The sequence below is a fragment of the Rhodamnia argentea genome, chromosome 5 (assembly GCF_020921035.1).
Source record: "Rhodamnia argentea isolate NSW1041297 chromosome 5, ASM2092103v1, whole genome shotgun sequence".
Lineage (NCBI taxonomy): Eukaryota > Viridiplantae > Streptophyta > Magnoliopsida > Myrtales > Myrtaceae > Rhodamnia > Rhodamnia argentea.
Genome location: NC_063154.1, coordinates 10,514,078 through 10,530,035, shown reverse-complemented (window position 1 = coordinate 10,530,035; position 15,958 = coordinate 10,514,078). Strand labels below are relative to the sequence as shown.

At 40.6% G+C, this 15,958-nt stretch overlaps 1 protein-coding gene across 1 annotated transcript; it reads right to left on the bottom strand.

The window, feature by feature from the left end:
- Positions 1-2,216: 2,216 nt before the first annotated feature.
- Positions 2,217-4,106, bottom strand: LOC115747489 (xyloglucan endotransglucosylase protein 2-like). Its single transcript, XM_030683673.2, has 4 exons — positions 3,732-4,106; positions 3,430-3,530; positions 3,118-3,311; positions 2,217-2,801 (listed from the first exon to the last, which is right to left on the bottom strand). Exons 1-4 carry the CDS (start codon positions 3,916-3,918, stop codon positions 2,402-2,404), a joined length of 882 nt encoding a protein of 293 aa, XP_030539533.1. The 5' UTR covers positions 3,919-4,106; the 3' UTR covers positions 2,217-2,401.
- Between the last annotated feature and the right edge of the window lie 11,852 nt (positions 4,107-15,958).

Sequence of the window (15,958 nt, the reverse complement as noted above, 5' to 3'; positions counted from 1 at the left end):
CATTGCTTCGCTAAGGTTTTGATGTTTTATTGGCCTTCTCTAGACTTTTGCAAGTTTTGACTTTGTTATAAATAGGAGAATGAATTGATAGACTGACAATTTGTGAGTGACACATGGAAATTGATGTTGTAATTATATGGAAGTTAACCGTTTTGGCTCCTATTTTTAAAGTTATTCAGCTGTGGTTAAAGTCTTATGATTTCATTGTTTTTATGGATCCCTTAATAGTTGTTATGTTGACTCTAATTTTGCTTAACAAAAATTAAAAGAAAAATGAAAAATTATAGATTCGCGATATCCAGAACTGCTCTCGGAACAAATGATATGGTGGGTTTCAGGTTTCAAGGTATGACGGATAGGTTTTAGATTTTTAAAAAAATGAGATTCGAGATGAAACTTACAAGAAACGTGAAATCTCTCGCTCTGAAACCGCTCACCCCTACATACCAATCTGAGAATCCATCCGTCGGTGGACCATACTAAACTGGCCATCTTTCTTTCTTCCACTACATACCAAGCCATGAGAAGAACAAATAACAGAATCACTGAATAAAAGCAGAGCCAAAACGGGCATCAGCATCACCACCAGCCACTCGAATCTACAAGAAGATAATTATTCAAAGAAGGCGAATCATTCGAAGCGATCACCGATTACGACAATGGCATCGTATCCCTCGTATAAAAATTTCCCACTTCCACGGGGAAGGATAAGAGGCAGAGGAGTGGAGAGGGAGGCGGCCGGGGCCGGACTCACCTTCCGCCGGACGAACATGGACGTCTTCATACACGAAGACTACCTCATCAAACGGCGCCAGTCCAAGAAGTCACAGCACATCAAGCAGAAGCTCCTCCTGGAGGTTCGGACCAAGGCGGGGCTGCAAACCTCTGCTGGAGAGGCGGCGACAGCCGGCAACGGCGGGCGCGTGAGTTCGCCGACCATGGAGCAGTCTCGAGATCGAGCCCCAGTGTGAGATATGTTTTTTTTTTATTTGGTTGTTTCCTTGAAGGAGTAGTAGAAAGAGAGCGCTACTGTCACCAAGCTCACATGTAATGTGCTGGTGTGCATCTCAAGTCTGGCTCTGTCTGGACTGCATCAATAGACAACTACGAAAATAAAGGTTGCTGAGTATAGGTAAGAACAAGAGCATCATTAGTGAAGGTTGCTGTGCCATGCCCGTGATCTGAGCAGCTTGGTTTCTCGGCATGTGATCGCAATGTCACTGATGGAATCAATCGACGTATCCGCAACATGTGGTGCGCATAGTCATTTCAGGACATGTAAATGGCAACCACCTAAATATGCTATTGCTCTGTTTGTAGCCAGAGAGAGGATGTGAAGAATTGTTAATCTGTGATTCTTCATGACAAGTGCTATATAAGCGTGGGAAGAGGGATAGTTCGGTTGGAAAATTTCTCCTGCGATCCGGGTTCACATGAACCTAGCTTGCATGTATTGTTGGATCAGGTGGGTTTCACGTGAAATTCATATGATCCAGCAGTTCACGCAACTGCTGCAATTGATATAGAAAGCATGCTACCCCTAATCTCACAATAAAGTAATATCAAACAGACTCGAGTCACTCGGCATGTGTCGGCGAATTGAGTTCTTGAACCCCAAGTCTTCTCCAAGACACTCAGCATTATGTATTATATTGCCTTGGGAGATTCGTATCTAGCTGTGAGAAAGAAATGGGTCAACAAAATCAGACTCCATGTGCTTGATACAACCAATCTTCTCGAGTTTAGTCATTGTTTTGTTGGAAGAAACGAATCTGGAAACGAGGTTGACTTTTTGAGTCCAAGTGGACGTAATCCTAGTGCTCACTCCTTGTCCAGCGCATCATCAGCAACAAAACCCCACGATGCTTCTTGATTTAACAAAACGAAAATGCAGGTACAAGTGAAGAGATCAGTTGGGTTGTGATCCACGACATCGCCTGTAATGTTGCAGACAGAAGTCAAAAGATTGGATCAGCCTCGTAAAACATCTGTTCTGTTTCTCCTTTTCATATCACGGATGTCCGAACATCTTTTGGTTATCCAGTTGGAGAGCAATTCAAGATTAGGAACTTCCTGGACCATCATCAGTCCAGAATGCATGTCTTACTTTGATTCGATAATATTTCTAGGAGGGAAACCAGAGAAGATCACGGGTCAGCGGATCGTGAAAAAACCTCTGCCGAGTCACGAGGATCGTCTATGTCCCATCAAGAAACTGAACAATCGAGACAATCGATAAAAAAAAACGTCGCTGACGAACAACCAAGTTGATTATTACACACTAGAGATAACAAAAATCTGCAACGCCATCGTCGAGGGGTGAAGCTAAATCTGGCAAGATGATTAGTGAGTTCCCAAAGAGAACTATCACATCCAAGATTGAACAAAAGAAGAAGGAATTTCATATGTCCCTGTCCCTCTGGCACTCCGGAGGCACACTGGGGAGCCTAACTCTATCAGTACAGTAGTTGTAGATGGTGAACTTCTCTCGGACCCACCGCAGTCGCCGGAACTGCGCGGTGTCGAGGTCCTGGAACTCCTTCTGGTCCCACCATCGTTTGCCCTGGCTCTCACAGAACTTGGCATTGACCGAGGCCTCGCAGCCATCGATGTGGAAGCTCTTGTAGGAAGCCACGAACGGGGCTTTGGCCCAGTCTGTCTTCTCGATCCCGCCGCGTGTGGCCCAGTCTTCGGCGTTCCACAGGCTCGAGTAGATCTTCATCGGCTGGTCGAAGGGGAACTTCACCCCAAGGTCCTTGCTGTTCTTGAACACTCTTATGGGCACATCATCCACAAAAAACCTATTGGGTACATCGAATTTCCGAGACACAATTAGAACCGAAATATGTCATTCAGGATAGAAAAGATCTGTGGTTCAAAGATTGTAGATTGGCATCGGATCAAACACAAAAGTTTCGTTAAAGTCGGAATCTTTAAACGGATTGAAGCAGAACTACCGGTCCACCAGACTTCATCGAACCTCATTCTCTGGTCGATTCAAGAATTGACAAGGTCGAGCTCGACTCGGCTCATCATAAGTCGATGCGAAATCGCCGATGAGCCGAAGTTCACATAGTCGGAACTTTGTAATTATTGCAATAATTGCTGGAGACTTACACAATCTGATATAAGTTCCAGAGCACAGAGTAGGAGTGATAGTCCTTGGTGGGATCAAACCACAGATAGATCCTCTGCTCTTTGTTTCCTTTCCCCCCAGTGAACACATTGGTCTGCAAAATGTATGGTTGGCCAGTTCTGTTCCCCAAGAACTCAAAGTCTATTTCGTCATGCTCTGAGTTCTGAGACGACAACTGCAACAATGACACACAACCCACGAGTTTCAATTATAATTCCTCTAATAAGGAACAACAATCTTCAAAACTAGAGTGAAAATTGGTTGGATTGCAGAAGGAAAAGCCGGCGACTTACGTAGAACGCGGTGACCGTGCCCGCCGAATCGCCGGGCACCATCTTTATTTGCATGCTGAAGTGGCCGAACAAGTAGGAGCCCTTTGATTGGAAGCCAGTCCCTTCAAGAGCAGAGGCAATGTCAAAAGCAAAACAGAGCAAAAGTGACAGGAAAAAAAAAAAGCTTACGAACTGAGAGATTCCGTCCATCCTATCCCCCTTCTGTCGCGATTTCAGATCTGTTTTTCAATGTTTTCGGTCTACTAACGAAAGTAGCTACATTCGCGACGAAACCGAGTGCTAGGGGATCACAATGTCCTTACCGGTGTATTTGTCGAGAGAGAGCTGAATCTCGGAACCGCCATTGAAGTACTTGATGTGGTCGAACGCCCAAGTGGGCACGTAGCCGCGGCCAAAGGGGACGTCCACGGGCTTTCTCGGCGTGGCGCCCCTTGCTCCCGAGGCGAGAAGCGAGAAGCCGAGGCACAGGAACCATAGAGAAGAAGCCATTTGCCTTACTCTGAAGAACAGTATAAACCCTTAGGCCGGCCAAGTTCACCGTTACTTATAAAAGCAGACAGAATGTGGGGGTTTCCCGTATAATTTATGGCATCAAACTCTAGAACAGCGCAACGGGGACCGACACGGAGAGAGGAAAGAGAGATTCCCGTTGGTCAGAGAACATGTGGGTATGGACTAAATCCCTGGACCATGCGTAAAATACATTAATCTTCTCGAGCTTGACGCCTTTCTTTAGCTTTTCCAAGCTATGCTTTTGCTTTTCTTCGTTCGCATCGAGGATTTGGTGGAGACTGAGAGAGACACGACATGGTGTGCAGTGGTCTATCGACCGACCGGCCACAAACCGTAGGGGACAGTTGGACGGTTTGGGTCTCACGGTGTCCGGTTTTGCTGTGTGATTTGGATGTGTTAGGCGGGCCTCGGAAATGAGAGCCGCGAGAAGAGTTTCATTGGAGCAAAGCGGGGGGATGGGCAACTTCTTGCCACGACCATGGATGCCAATTTTAATTAGGAAGCTGCTAGCATGATAATTTAGCAAGTATTATCGGTTATTTCGATCATACGAATTTTCAATCAATGAACGCTTTATGCAAAACACGCCGTGATGGGATGTGAACGTACGATTGAGATTTTACCGTTATACTATTAGAAAAGCATTTCCCTTTTAACTATTCTATTTTCAGGGAGGCTATTTTTAGTTTGAAATAGATTTTTCTATTTTTATTTCCTGTACGACTTTGATGACAACATAATTTTTATTTTCGAATAGAAAATCTTTTGATAACAAGCATAAAGTTTTTACGATTACCGGCATCTGCGCCTAGGCTGGGGATTGGCGGCCTAAGACCGGCTACGGGGAGATGGCGACTAATGACCAGAAACCGACGGTCGGTGACATGGACGCGAGGAGACCGCACGCGAGAGAGAAGAAGTGAGCGATGAGAAAAATTCTTACTTCTGTTTCTATTTTAAAAATAGAAAAGTAGAAATTTTTTACTTCTCATCTCTATTCCAAACCTATGCCTAAGTTAAAAATATATCCGAGAATTTCAAAAATGAAATTAATTTACTAAATGAATTTCTGTTTCAAACATGTTTTCGAGAAAAGAAAAATAGAAAAATGTAGAAACAAAATTATTATCATTCGAGCCCTAATGGAGTGCCTTTTATCTTATTCCCGATTTCCATTAGATTTGTGCGATTTTTCTTGGTTATGTTTCAAGAACTGGGGGGACCAGCAAGGATATCGACATGTGTAGCTACGCCATGTTCCGTCATCTAGCACAAGGACACGTATAAGACAGTTATTAGCTGATATCTTAGACCATACTCAATTGGCTACGAGCATGTATCACAGTACGTCGCATCACGAATCATCGACAGATCGTGCAACATTGCATTCGCATTTCCTCTTGCAATCGAGGTATGTCACAACGCGATCCGTTTCTGGTTGTGGCGTTCGCATTTCCCAGGCTACCTTAGTACGTATGGGTAGGAGGCCAAAGTTCAATTCGAGAGTTTGAACTCCGATGACTTCCTTTGGAGATTTTCTAACTTTAGTGTCATAAAAATGAAAAGCATTTATTCTGTTCTAACTTTATTGAATTGAAAATTTCTTGCATGTGTCTTTATGCATATCAATCGCATTAGAACTCAAACGCTATTTACATGATCAATGACCGTAATGCATCGAAACCATACGAACCTAGACCTAATCCCATCAATAATGGATCAATCATATAAACTTTTCTTTTTTCACGGCATCACATGCATATTCCTAACCTAAATTGGGTAGGGCGAGCAAACATGAGTAAATCGAAATAAAGATGGGATTTCATCCTCTCATGATCTACTCTAGACATTGGAATTGGGAAGCTTTGGGCACGCATAATCAACTTCCGGCTAGAAGTTGATTTTTCTACTTTTCCTCAAAAGTAAAAATTAACTTTTTTTACTTCTACGCTAGAAGTTATTTCTGATCATAGAAATTTCTTTGGTAACGGTTGAAAATTTCTACTATTTAAACATTATTAACATAAAATATTCTATGAAAAATTATTATAGGAGGCAGAAAAATTTCTATTTCATTTTTGAACTTTTTTAAATTTCTTTGAAAATAATTTTTATTATTAAAATATTATTTAATTTTTAAAAATAAAAATTTTATTATTTATGTTTTGCTCCGACAGCTAGAGAAGGCAATGACGGCAGATGTCGTGGTCGATGTTGGCAGCGATTGGCGGCGGTCGCGGCCGACAAAGATTAGTAGTTGGTGGCGATTGCGGCCGACAAAGGTTGGTAGTGGGCGATAGTTGGTGGCGGTGGTGGTGGTCGGCGGTTGTGAGTGGTGATTGTTGACACCTAAATTTTGATTTTTAGAAAATCATTCATATAAGCATAAAATGAGAGTTATTCATAATTCTCACAAAAAATAAATTTTCATGCATTGCATATTTAATTTTCGTCGGTCAAGTGTACGTCATGTCGGCTAGGGCTAGAGATGAGTCAATTGAGCATGATTCCAACGGACGACCGAGTTAAAATCGACTCAAAAGTCACTAGAGAAGGTGCAGAATTTTTTACTATAATTTTGGACTCAAAACAGCCCGTTTGAGCTCTTAAAATTGCAAAAAAGCCTTAATTAATTACCCATTTTATTAGTTAAGGTCCAAGTGAGTCCGGAATCACAAAACAAGCCCATAAAACATTGAAAAATAGCCCATTTCGCCCTCCTCATTCATTTGGCCGAAAATTGTAAGAGTCTAAATCCAATAGGACTCCTCAAGATCAGAATTTTCGATCTAACGATCGATATCTAATTGGAGCTTTTGATCTAACGGTTTAAATAAACCCTACAACTCAAAGCCCTAGTTTTCTCTATAAATACATCTTTATGCCTAGGGTTATGGGGGTCGGCAAAATTTTTCTGCTCTCACACTTGAGAACTCACGTGGAATAACAAGGGGTGAGGGAGATCAACTTTTTTTTCTGGGCTCTTAGGTTTGTGTTTCTGCTTGGCCTCTTCTGCTAGTCTTTCTTGGCTGTTTTCACGGTGGTTTGGTGCTTTGTTTTTTTTGTCTACCTTGCTGTGGTTTAGTGTCGATTCCCCTGCTATTTGACGTCGTTTTACTGCTGATAGCCGCCTGTTTCAGCCGCTGTTTGGAGCCTAAAATCCCCACTGTTCGACAAATTTTCTCCGGCATTAATCAAGGTCGAGCTAGCTTGTTCGCCCTTAGTTTTACTATTAATCGCTGCTGTTCGATACCCTAGTTTCACTGCTGTTCTGTGCTAAATTCGCTGCTATTTGGTACCAAGTTCATTGCTATGCGATAGCTGAATCCGCTGTTCTGCGTGCTGATTTTTGTGGCTGTTCGTGCTGATTTTTACTGCTAATATTAGGCCGATCCGCTGCTGTTTTGTCCTGTTACTTGGCTGTTTCTTTAGGTGAACAGCTCCCTGGACAGGCCAAGAATCACAAAACTTCGTCTGCGTAGAAAGTCCCTGGCTGTTCAGTCTGAAAAATCTGCTTGGAGCTCCTAGGCGTACGCGATACTCCTTAGCCGATCAGTCTTGAGAGATTTGCTCACCAATATTTTTCGGTTCAAGCTTTGAATTAGGTAACAAAGAATTCTCTGTCATATCTTAGAATTTGTTATCTATGTGATCGATTCCTTGCCTTTGTACCTTATTTTTTTTTTGCTAAATTTCGATGACTGATATTGGTCCGAGTTGCAAGAAGTTGTCGAATTGAAAGCATGCGCGAAAAATTTGGATTTTTACTCATGATATCACTAGATCCGAAAATACGAACATGATTTGGTTGAATTTCACTTCGTCTTGTTTGTCTTGATTGAATTTGGATTATCTTGCATATTCTAAAATTGATTAGATAAAAGCGAATTTTGGCAAGATAAGTTAGTAATATTCAATTAAGATTTGGTGGGTCGTTCATGGATAATGATTGATCTTTGTATATCAAATTTGAACTTTTCCGCATATCTTTTGGCTTGTGGATGATTATGCATATCTTGAGCATATTTTCGGATTCTTTAGGGAAAAAATATTTGGTGTATCTTATGGATAATCTTCGAATGGTTGGATCTGAATTTTTTCGAAAATCTGAATATTTTGGATAAGATTGCATCCCGATTGAAAATTTCAAACATATCTTTAAAATTTGGGAAATTATCTAAAAAATTCATTCCAAATCTCAAGTGATAATCTTTTTTAAGTTTAAAAGATATGCAATCCCTTGCGGATAGGGCCATATGCCCTTGAAAATTCCGGAATCCCCTAAGGATTTTCGAAAATTCAATAAATATTTGCACATCTTTAAACAAAACTGCCTATAATGTATGCTCCCCGGTGCCTAGTCCCGTCGGAAAATTAAATTACACGTCACGCCCATGATCTTATGGGATGGGATGGTGATTTAAATATAGAAATTCGTATTCTGCCCTTTGGCGAAAAGGGACGTTGTATTTCTATATAGTTATCCTCATACTGACTCGAATCTTCGAGGATGTAGCGGATAAAATCTCGCTCCGGCCCGGATCTTCGGGAATGAGAAGATTTATCGGAAAATCGGATTTAAAGGTATATTATGGGCATTTTTGTTTAATTTTGTTCAAATTCATCCGTTTCAATTCAAAAATTCAAAAAAAATAAAAAAAGGGAAAATCCGAAAATTTAAAAAAGGGGAAATAAAAATCACAAATTATCAATCGGGAAAATGCATTTTCATGAAATTTGGTACCGAAAGGGTGTTAATTAAAAATTAACATAATCAAGTCCCCGAACCCTAAACCTCCGGTTAGCAGAAAATAAAGTATTCTCCCGTACTTTATTTAGGTATCTAATCTACCTACCAAAAAAGATTAGTGGCGGCTCCTAAATTAAAAATCAAACCTAAGTTGCGAATTGGTAGGGCTTGGGAGAGTCCGTATTAGGTTAGTTAATTCATCTGATTAACCTAATAATCCATTAACCTAAAAATTTATTTTTAGGTCGCGACAGTGATGGGCGGCGGCCTGCAAAGGTCGGCGGTGGTTGGCTACAAGAGATGGTCGGCGAGTAGCGGCCGACGGGTAGCCGCCGGCGGAGGTCTACAATGGGCGGGGGCAGGTGATGGTAGGCGGTTGATGTGGTCGAGGGCGACGGTCGGCTACGGTTTGCACCGGCGGGGGTCGGCGGATGTGGATAGGATTGAAAAGAGGGTAAGATTGGAAAGAGGGTGATGGTGTAATAAAAAAAGGGTGAGGTGAGAAGTATTTCTTGAATTGGAGAAATTATTTTTTTTAACTTTTCAAATTGGGGAAAAAATAACTTCATAAGTGAAATTTTCTTTTAGAAATAAATTTTTTTATCAAATGGATTTCCACTTCAGAAGTTATATTACCAAACAGATTGTTGCTTCAAAAGCATTTCTGAAATAGAAATCCACTTTCAGAAATATTATTATGCACACCCTTTGTGATTCCATGGACTCAAATTTCAGAGCGCGAATTCTTTAAGCCCTAAAAATCTAAGATTGAATCTTGGACACGCCCCGACCATGTGCTCCCCCTACTGGTCTATCCTGTCCTCTTGTTAAAACTTATCATTTTTCAGCTTTACTTTTCAATCCTTAACTATTGTCATGACCGAAAAAATAAAAAATCGACATTGTTACTAAATCTAAAATTTAGAGAAAATTCCAATCGCTTAATAAAAACTAATTCTAAATTAAGAATCAATTTACTAAGCGAAAATTTATTAATTTGAAAAATATTTTTTAAATAAATTACTTGTATCATTTGAAATAATTAATTAATGAAAAATATTTTCATTCTCGTGAACTATGATTTTTTTTTTGCTCAGCCTTTTTTAAAAGCAATATAATGAATAAATTTAGAATTTTATTTTTAAAATTATTTTTTTCGGAATAAATGTACTTTAATATAATAATTTTTTTTTCTGAAGCTGCTTCATAGCTAAGTTTATATAAAAAGAATTTCATAAGAGAAAAGCTTCATCGCGACTTGTGTGAGTCATCATTGAATCGATGGGGGGCTATTCGTGAATAATTGACAACAGATCTGGTTCGTCTCCTGATTATTCGTCAGATCACCATAACCATTAATGGGATTGATAACTCCAAAGTTAGTACACTTAATAATCTTAGATAATAATGCTTCTGCTGCTGCTGCCACTAAGACTTATCCTGATTATTATATCTTTACAACATTAATTAGCGTGTGCGATCCTGAGAGACAGCTTTTGTTTAGCTGGGAACAGAGAGCTCTAGTTCAACCTGCTACTCTTCTGAGCACATAATGTGCGGAAATTAACAGAAATTCAGGAGCATCCCAGTTAAAAATTGGGGCTCGAATGAGAAAAGCATGTAATAAGTGGAAATTCAGTTTTTGTTTCTCTAAACTCCAGTTGACTTTTTCCATGTCACCTTGAGTTTGAGAGAGGATGTTAGAACAATTAGGTTGATTCTGTTAGATAAATTACGATTACGATTACGATTGTTAGAATAATTAGATTGATTTTGTTAGATATATTATGATTACGATTCTGTGAATCATAATTAGGTTCGATTATAACTGATATTGTAATATTACGTTATTATAGATAGTTGCTCTGTAAAGTCTATAAATAGGCTCTTGTATAATCAATGAAAGATGTACAGAAATTTCACAACTACATTCTTCAATTCACTTTATCTATTCGCTTTATCTTCATCGACACTAACTTATGTCTAAAAATATTTCGTGGACGATGAGAATCCCTTTTATGAGCGCTATGGGCGATCATTATTTAAAAAAATATTTTATGAATGATTCATTTTTCACAAAACAAGCACAATCTTTGTTACAATTGTTTTTCTCTTTTGACATGGTCAAGTTGGTCAAATATTTTATATTTCTCCCTCTACATGCTAGAATATTTTATACGCCTCCTAAATAAAGAGCCTTAATATTAGGAGATATGGGGCTATATATACTTTTGTGTGTGTGCTTATGACTGATAGGCAAAAATAAAGATTGTATTCATAATATAAAAAAAAAAATACGCCGATGCCTTAAGTACACGAAGAAAAGTCAGAAATCAAATGAATAACAAAAGGCAGAAATCTTATCGGGATAGTTACACAAATGGTCCCCGAACTTTGGTCTAATACGCAATGTGATCTTTGAACTTTTTTAATATGGTCCATGAATTTTTGGTCCATATTCAATCTAGTATCTGAATGATTATATTTCTGGATTCAATCTACTATCTAGATTATCTAGTTCAAGGATTAAATTGAATATGAACAAAGTTCGGACTCCATATTGAACAAATTAAAACTTTAAATTTAATATTACGCATTTGACTAAATTTAATGATCACATTGAACAAATTAAAAATTTAGGGATCATATTGGGTATCGGATCAAAATTTAGGGATCATTGTGTTATTTTTCCAAATTTATTGTGTGACAAGATTGATATATTTAACGTCAACCGGAGACTTGGTGGCTTGAGTGGGCCTATCAAGGTGGTCTCCGGTGCAAGCTTGGACGGGCATTGCAGTATATTGAGTCGAACTTGGCCGTGGCTATAGCTAAAGCCAGAAATGTCGGGCATTCCCATAAACAAATTCTTGGACTAGATCATTGACAATTTTAAAATGTTGCAGAGGTCGAGACATATCAATTTGGAATGTGATTATTAGCTTGGTCAAATATGGGTACCATCTATACAATAATACTTCAAGAAGCAGGGATGGCGGAAGATATGGCTATTCCAATTCCTCCCTTTCGTTCGGTAATGTTAGAATCGTGTGAGGAGGGATGCAATTCTGTGTCTTTGTATTGTAATCTTGTCGCCTCGTGATAGTGTCTCGCCACATTTATTAATCGTCTCACGAAATCAAAACCCCAATATGAGGTGTGTATTAAGTGGGTTACACAACACAGTCGTCTTAACACGTTTGAGATAAGGGCACTTACTACGCAAACCTGCAAAAATGTGTCTAGATGTGTATGTGTACATCGGAACATGCCCAACAGTATCATGTTGCGCGAGGGACATGTTACATCCGTACAACTAAGCATGCCTAACCATGTCATAAATAGATTGGAAGGATTGATTCGCACACAACACATTAATTATTCATATATGAACGAGTTGAATTGTTTACGGCAAGGACCATTTAAGTTTGACATGTACGCTCTCCATTATATGTCATGTCAGCGGGTCGTGCCGAAACTTGCCGGCCTTAAATGTGATATAGACATTTATATGAATAATCTAACTTGCTAATTGCCAACCTTTTACTATACTTTCACTTTTGTTGGTAGGGAAACAAACAATAAAAAGCAGTACAGGAAAAAAAAAAAAAAGACAATAAAGAGATTGCTTCAGGAACGAAAGAATTGCACGTCTTCATAAAAGCTCAGTCTCTTATTATAGGGGGCAAGGACCAAATTACAACACCTCTTCTGGCTTTAATCCAAAAATTTACACCAGAAGGCATTCACAATTTTCAATACGAGAAACAAAAGCAAGATTAAAGAGACTAAATAACAACTGCCAACTAATTTTGTTATTGAGAAGATTAATCTTCTTTTTCTTCTTTGTAAGCGTTAGATACGCATCAAGTCATGTCCTCAAGAACTAATAATGGACATCCTTAACGATGGGCGATAATCAGACGCGTCTTCGGAGCATCTCCTGGTAATTCTTGAAAGACTCCATCTTCTGCAACCTCATCTACCGATGGAACCTCCTTATGAACAGATCGGCAACGTGGTCGATCTCATTCTCCAGCACGAACTCCTCTCCTCTGTCTTTCTTGGAGTGCTTCACCAGCTCAATCACCAACCGCCGATGACGAGTACTCGATATCATCAAACAAAGTGTGTCTCAAATCTGGGTACTTCTCGTCATCTTCACCATCATCATCGTATCTTCTTTCTCTTCGTTTTTGGCCGGCATGCATTGAGTCAGAATGGGCATTGGCTGGTGCACTAGGGCTTCGCTGTCGCAGTAGCTAACAATGGCATTCTCGTTCAGCTGCTTTGCCGCCACGTCGGCGTCCTCGACCTCCTCCCGGGGTTTGCCCCGTTGAAAGGAGACACAGTGAGGCTGAGGATCATTGATTCAGCAACTGGTGACTGAGTATATTATGAAGTTCCCTTTCTAGGTCATCGTTCACCTGGAAATTTTTCATAATGCTTGAGATATTGTCTTCCGGGGGACGGGTTGGCTTTCCATGGACTAGTTTTAAGTAGAGCAGAGCCGCATCGAGTGAGTGGAAGCTCTGGCCTTTGGAGATGGTGGCGGTGGCGGGTCAGGTGGCAATCTTCTCAAGCACGTGGTTGCGGTGGTGGTTGTGGCGATCGAGTTTGGTGCTCTAGGTGTAGTGGTAGCTCAGTATGGCGATGGTTATCGAGTTCGGTAGTAGTGAGCGGCGATGTTTGAGCTTGAGGTAGGCAGCGAGTGATGGCATCTTTTGACTCCAATGCCGGTGGTGGCTGGAGATAGGAGGGGATGCACAAGTGTTGTTTTGGAGAGAGAGAGAGAGAGACGTTGGTATGGAAAGAGACCGAGTGCGTGTACACACCACTCTACGCATGGTAATCTACAACATTAGCGTCCACGCTAGTTAATGCCGTTATATTTCTTTCAAAAGAAAGAATTACCATCAAGCTGATTTCTTAAAATTCTGAAATTGGATCGAATAAAATAACGTTAAGAGACAATAATAAACGACGAAGAAAAGCTTAGGGACCAATTATGTCGAGATCTTAGTATGTAGAGTACTCTCTCTTCGACAAACTCTTCGAGATATGTAACATCATCCAAGGATTACAGTCTTCTTAATTACCAATTCTGCATTTTATATGCAGTCACGTGCTTTTACACGTGAGAATGGACATGAGAGATGACAACGTACATGAACAACAGATATCTATAGCAGTGTAAGAAATGGAAACTCAGCTCACAAAAGCATCACAAAAAGTTGATATTCTCATATGTCACTTTAGACTTTATTCCCAATTCTTGGTGAGAGACAGGAAAAAAAAAAACCTCAAAAAAGTTAATTGCAACTTGTCCAACACAATAGACCACTTGAATTCAAAGATTGACAGAATAGACCACTTGAATTCAAGGTTGGGTCAGAGTTCTCGGAATGCTCAATTGGCGATTGCTTAATGGAGTTGTATTGCTCCTTTTCATGCCACACAGCGCAATTAGCGGCTGGAAAGCGACTAGGGTTTACCTGAGATTATAGTCCATCTCAACGTCATTCTAGTATAATCTAGCAATTAGGGAGAACATTGTTGGAGTTGGCGAATACTTCGGGGACTCTTGTTTCTCACACCGGGTACGCCCACGTGAGCTTAGGGAAACCGAAGTGTTACCCAACGACATATGGCCCCTACGCGCGGGATGCGGGGGTTCGGGGGCAGCACCCCCGACATGGGTGTCCCGCTGCCCGGTCAGCGGGCGGGGGCAGCGCCTCTCGACGGGGGTTCCGCTGCCCGGTGAGCGGACGGCTGCCCCGCTCGCCGGTGAGCGGACGGCTGCCCCGCTCGCCGGTGAGCGGGCGAGGGTTCGGGGGCAGCGCCCCCGAAACCTCTATGGGTTTGGGTTTTTATTTAAGCTGGCCCGTATGGTAGAATTAAGAGGTTTTAGGTTTTTTAGCCCGTTTTTGGGCATATATATTTTGTTCGGTTTTATCATTGTATTGTGTTGAATTGGCTGAAAACCGAAAAAATATAGTGAAATCTCTTTGCAGGACGTAGCCCTAATTTTGGGGTGAACCCGGGTAATCTCGTGCGTCTTTCAATTTTTCTCAATTCTCCGTGTGATCGTCTGATTCGGTTCCGATAAATCCCTTCAAACATTGCTCAATATGGAGTCAAAAAGGGGAACTTTGAACTACCCTTTAGATACCTTTACTCTCTTTGCTTTGCCACTTCTGAGTGGCCAATAGACTCGTTCAATGTACAGCCGGGCCAAGTTGGGTCGGCCTCGGCGAGCTCAAGTTTGAACTCAAGAACTTTCTTGTCCAAACTCTATACCTACTTGTAAGTTGTCATGGTAAAAGATATACATAGAGAAAGGCTATGATCTTTCAGTCCATCGACCTTTTGACAAAGTCCCGTTTGTCAGATTGATCTCTATTTCTAAAAAGGGAGCGGTACTTGGATGATCAGTAAACCCCTTTCCCTATTATATCCTTGGTTGGGATGGATAGATCTACCACTTCACTTTCACTTCAGTGACACAGTCGTCCGAAACTTTTCAACCCGTAAAAAAATGGAATTTTCTTTAAAAGAAGCCATTTTCATAAAGACGAGGCCATCCTAGCTCATTCTTGGATGAAGAGTCCCTTGTTGAACCTCTTTCTATCTGTATGAATTTTTTATAGTGCGGAATCTCCCCATTGCATTCCATCATCTCGTATTTTACTGTACCGTATTAGATCATAACCATCTATTGGGTGAGAGAAAGGTAGTGTAACTAATCCGATATTCTTTATTCATCTATTGATAGGGATCCCCATTTGGGTTTGTGCTTGAATGGAAGTGATGAAATCGCAAAGAGAGAAGTAGGGCTCCTATCGACTCAAGATTGGTTCTTCGATTTTCTTTAGGAGTAGCTATGAAGCCCCTACTACAATCTTTGTAAGATTTCTACGATTTCTCATTCATGGATGTTGATAATATCCTTCCATTTAGCAGCACCTTATGATGGTAGAGACTTTAAGGAAAGGGCGAGGTTCAAACGTCGGCGACCTTTTCTTCTTTAACTTCACATGCTTTTCATTTCCTTGGTAGCTGGAAGTTCTCCAATAGTATGACAAGCTGGAGGATTTTTTGGAGTCGTGAAGAGTAAAAGCAGATTCTTGGCATCACCTTGCATCAACAGGAAGTCTCGCATCTGAAAGTCGAAATAAAAGAAATTGGGGAGCTCAAGCATTTTCTTGAAGGAGAGGTTTAAAGATTCAAAAGTACACAAGTAACTCGACTGGTTGAAAAGGGGAG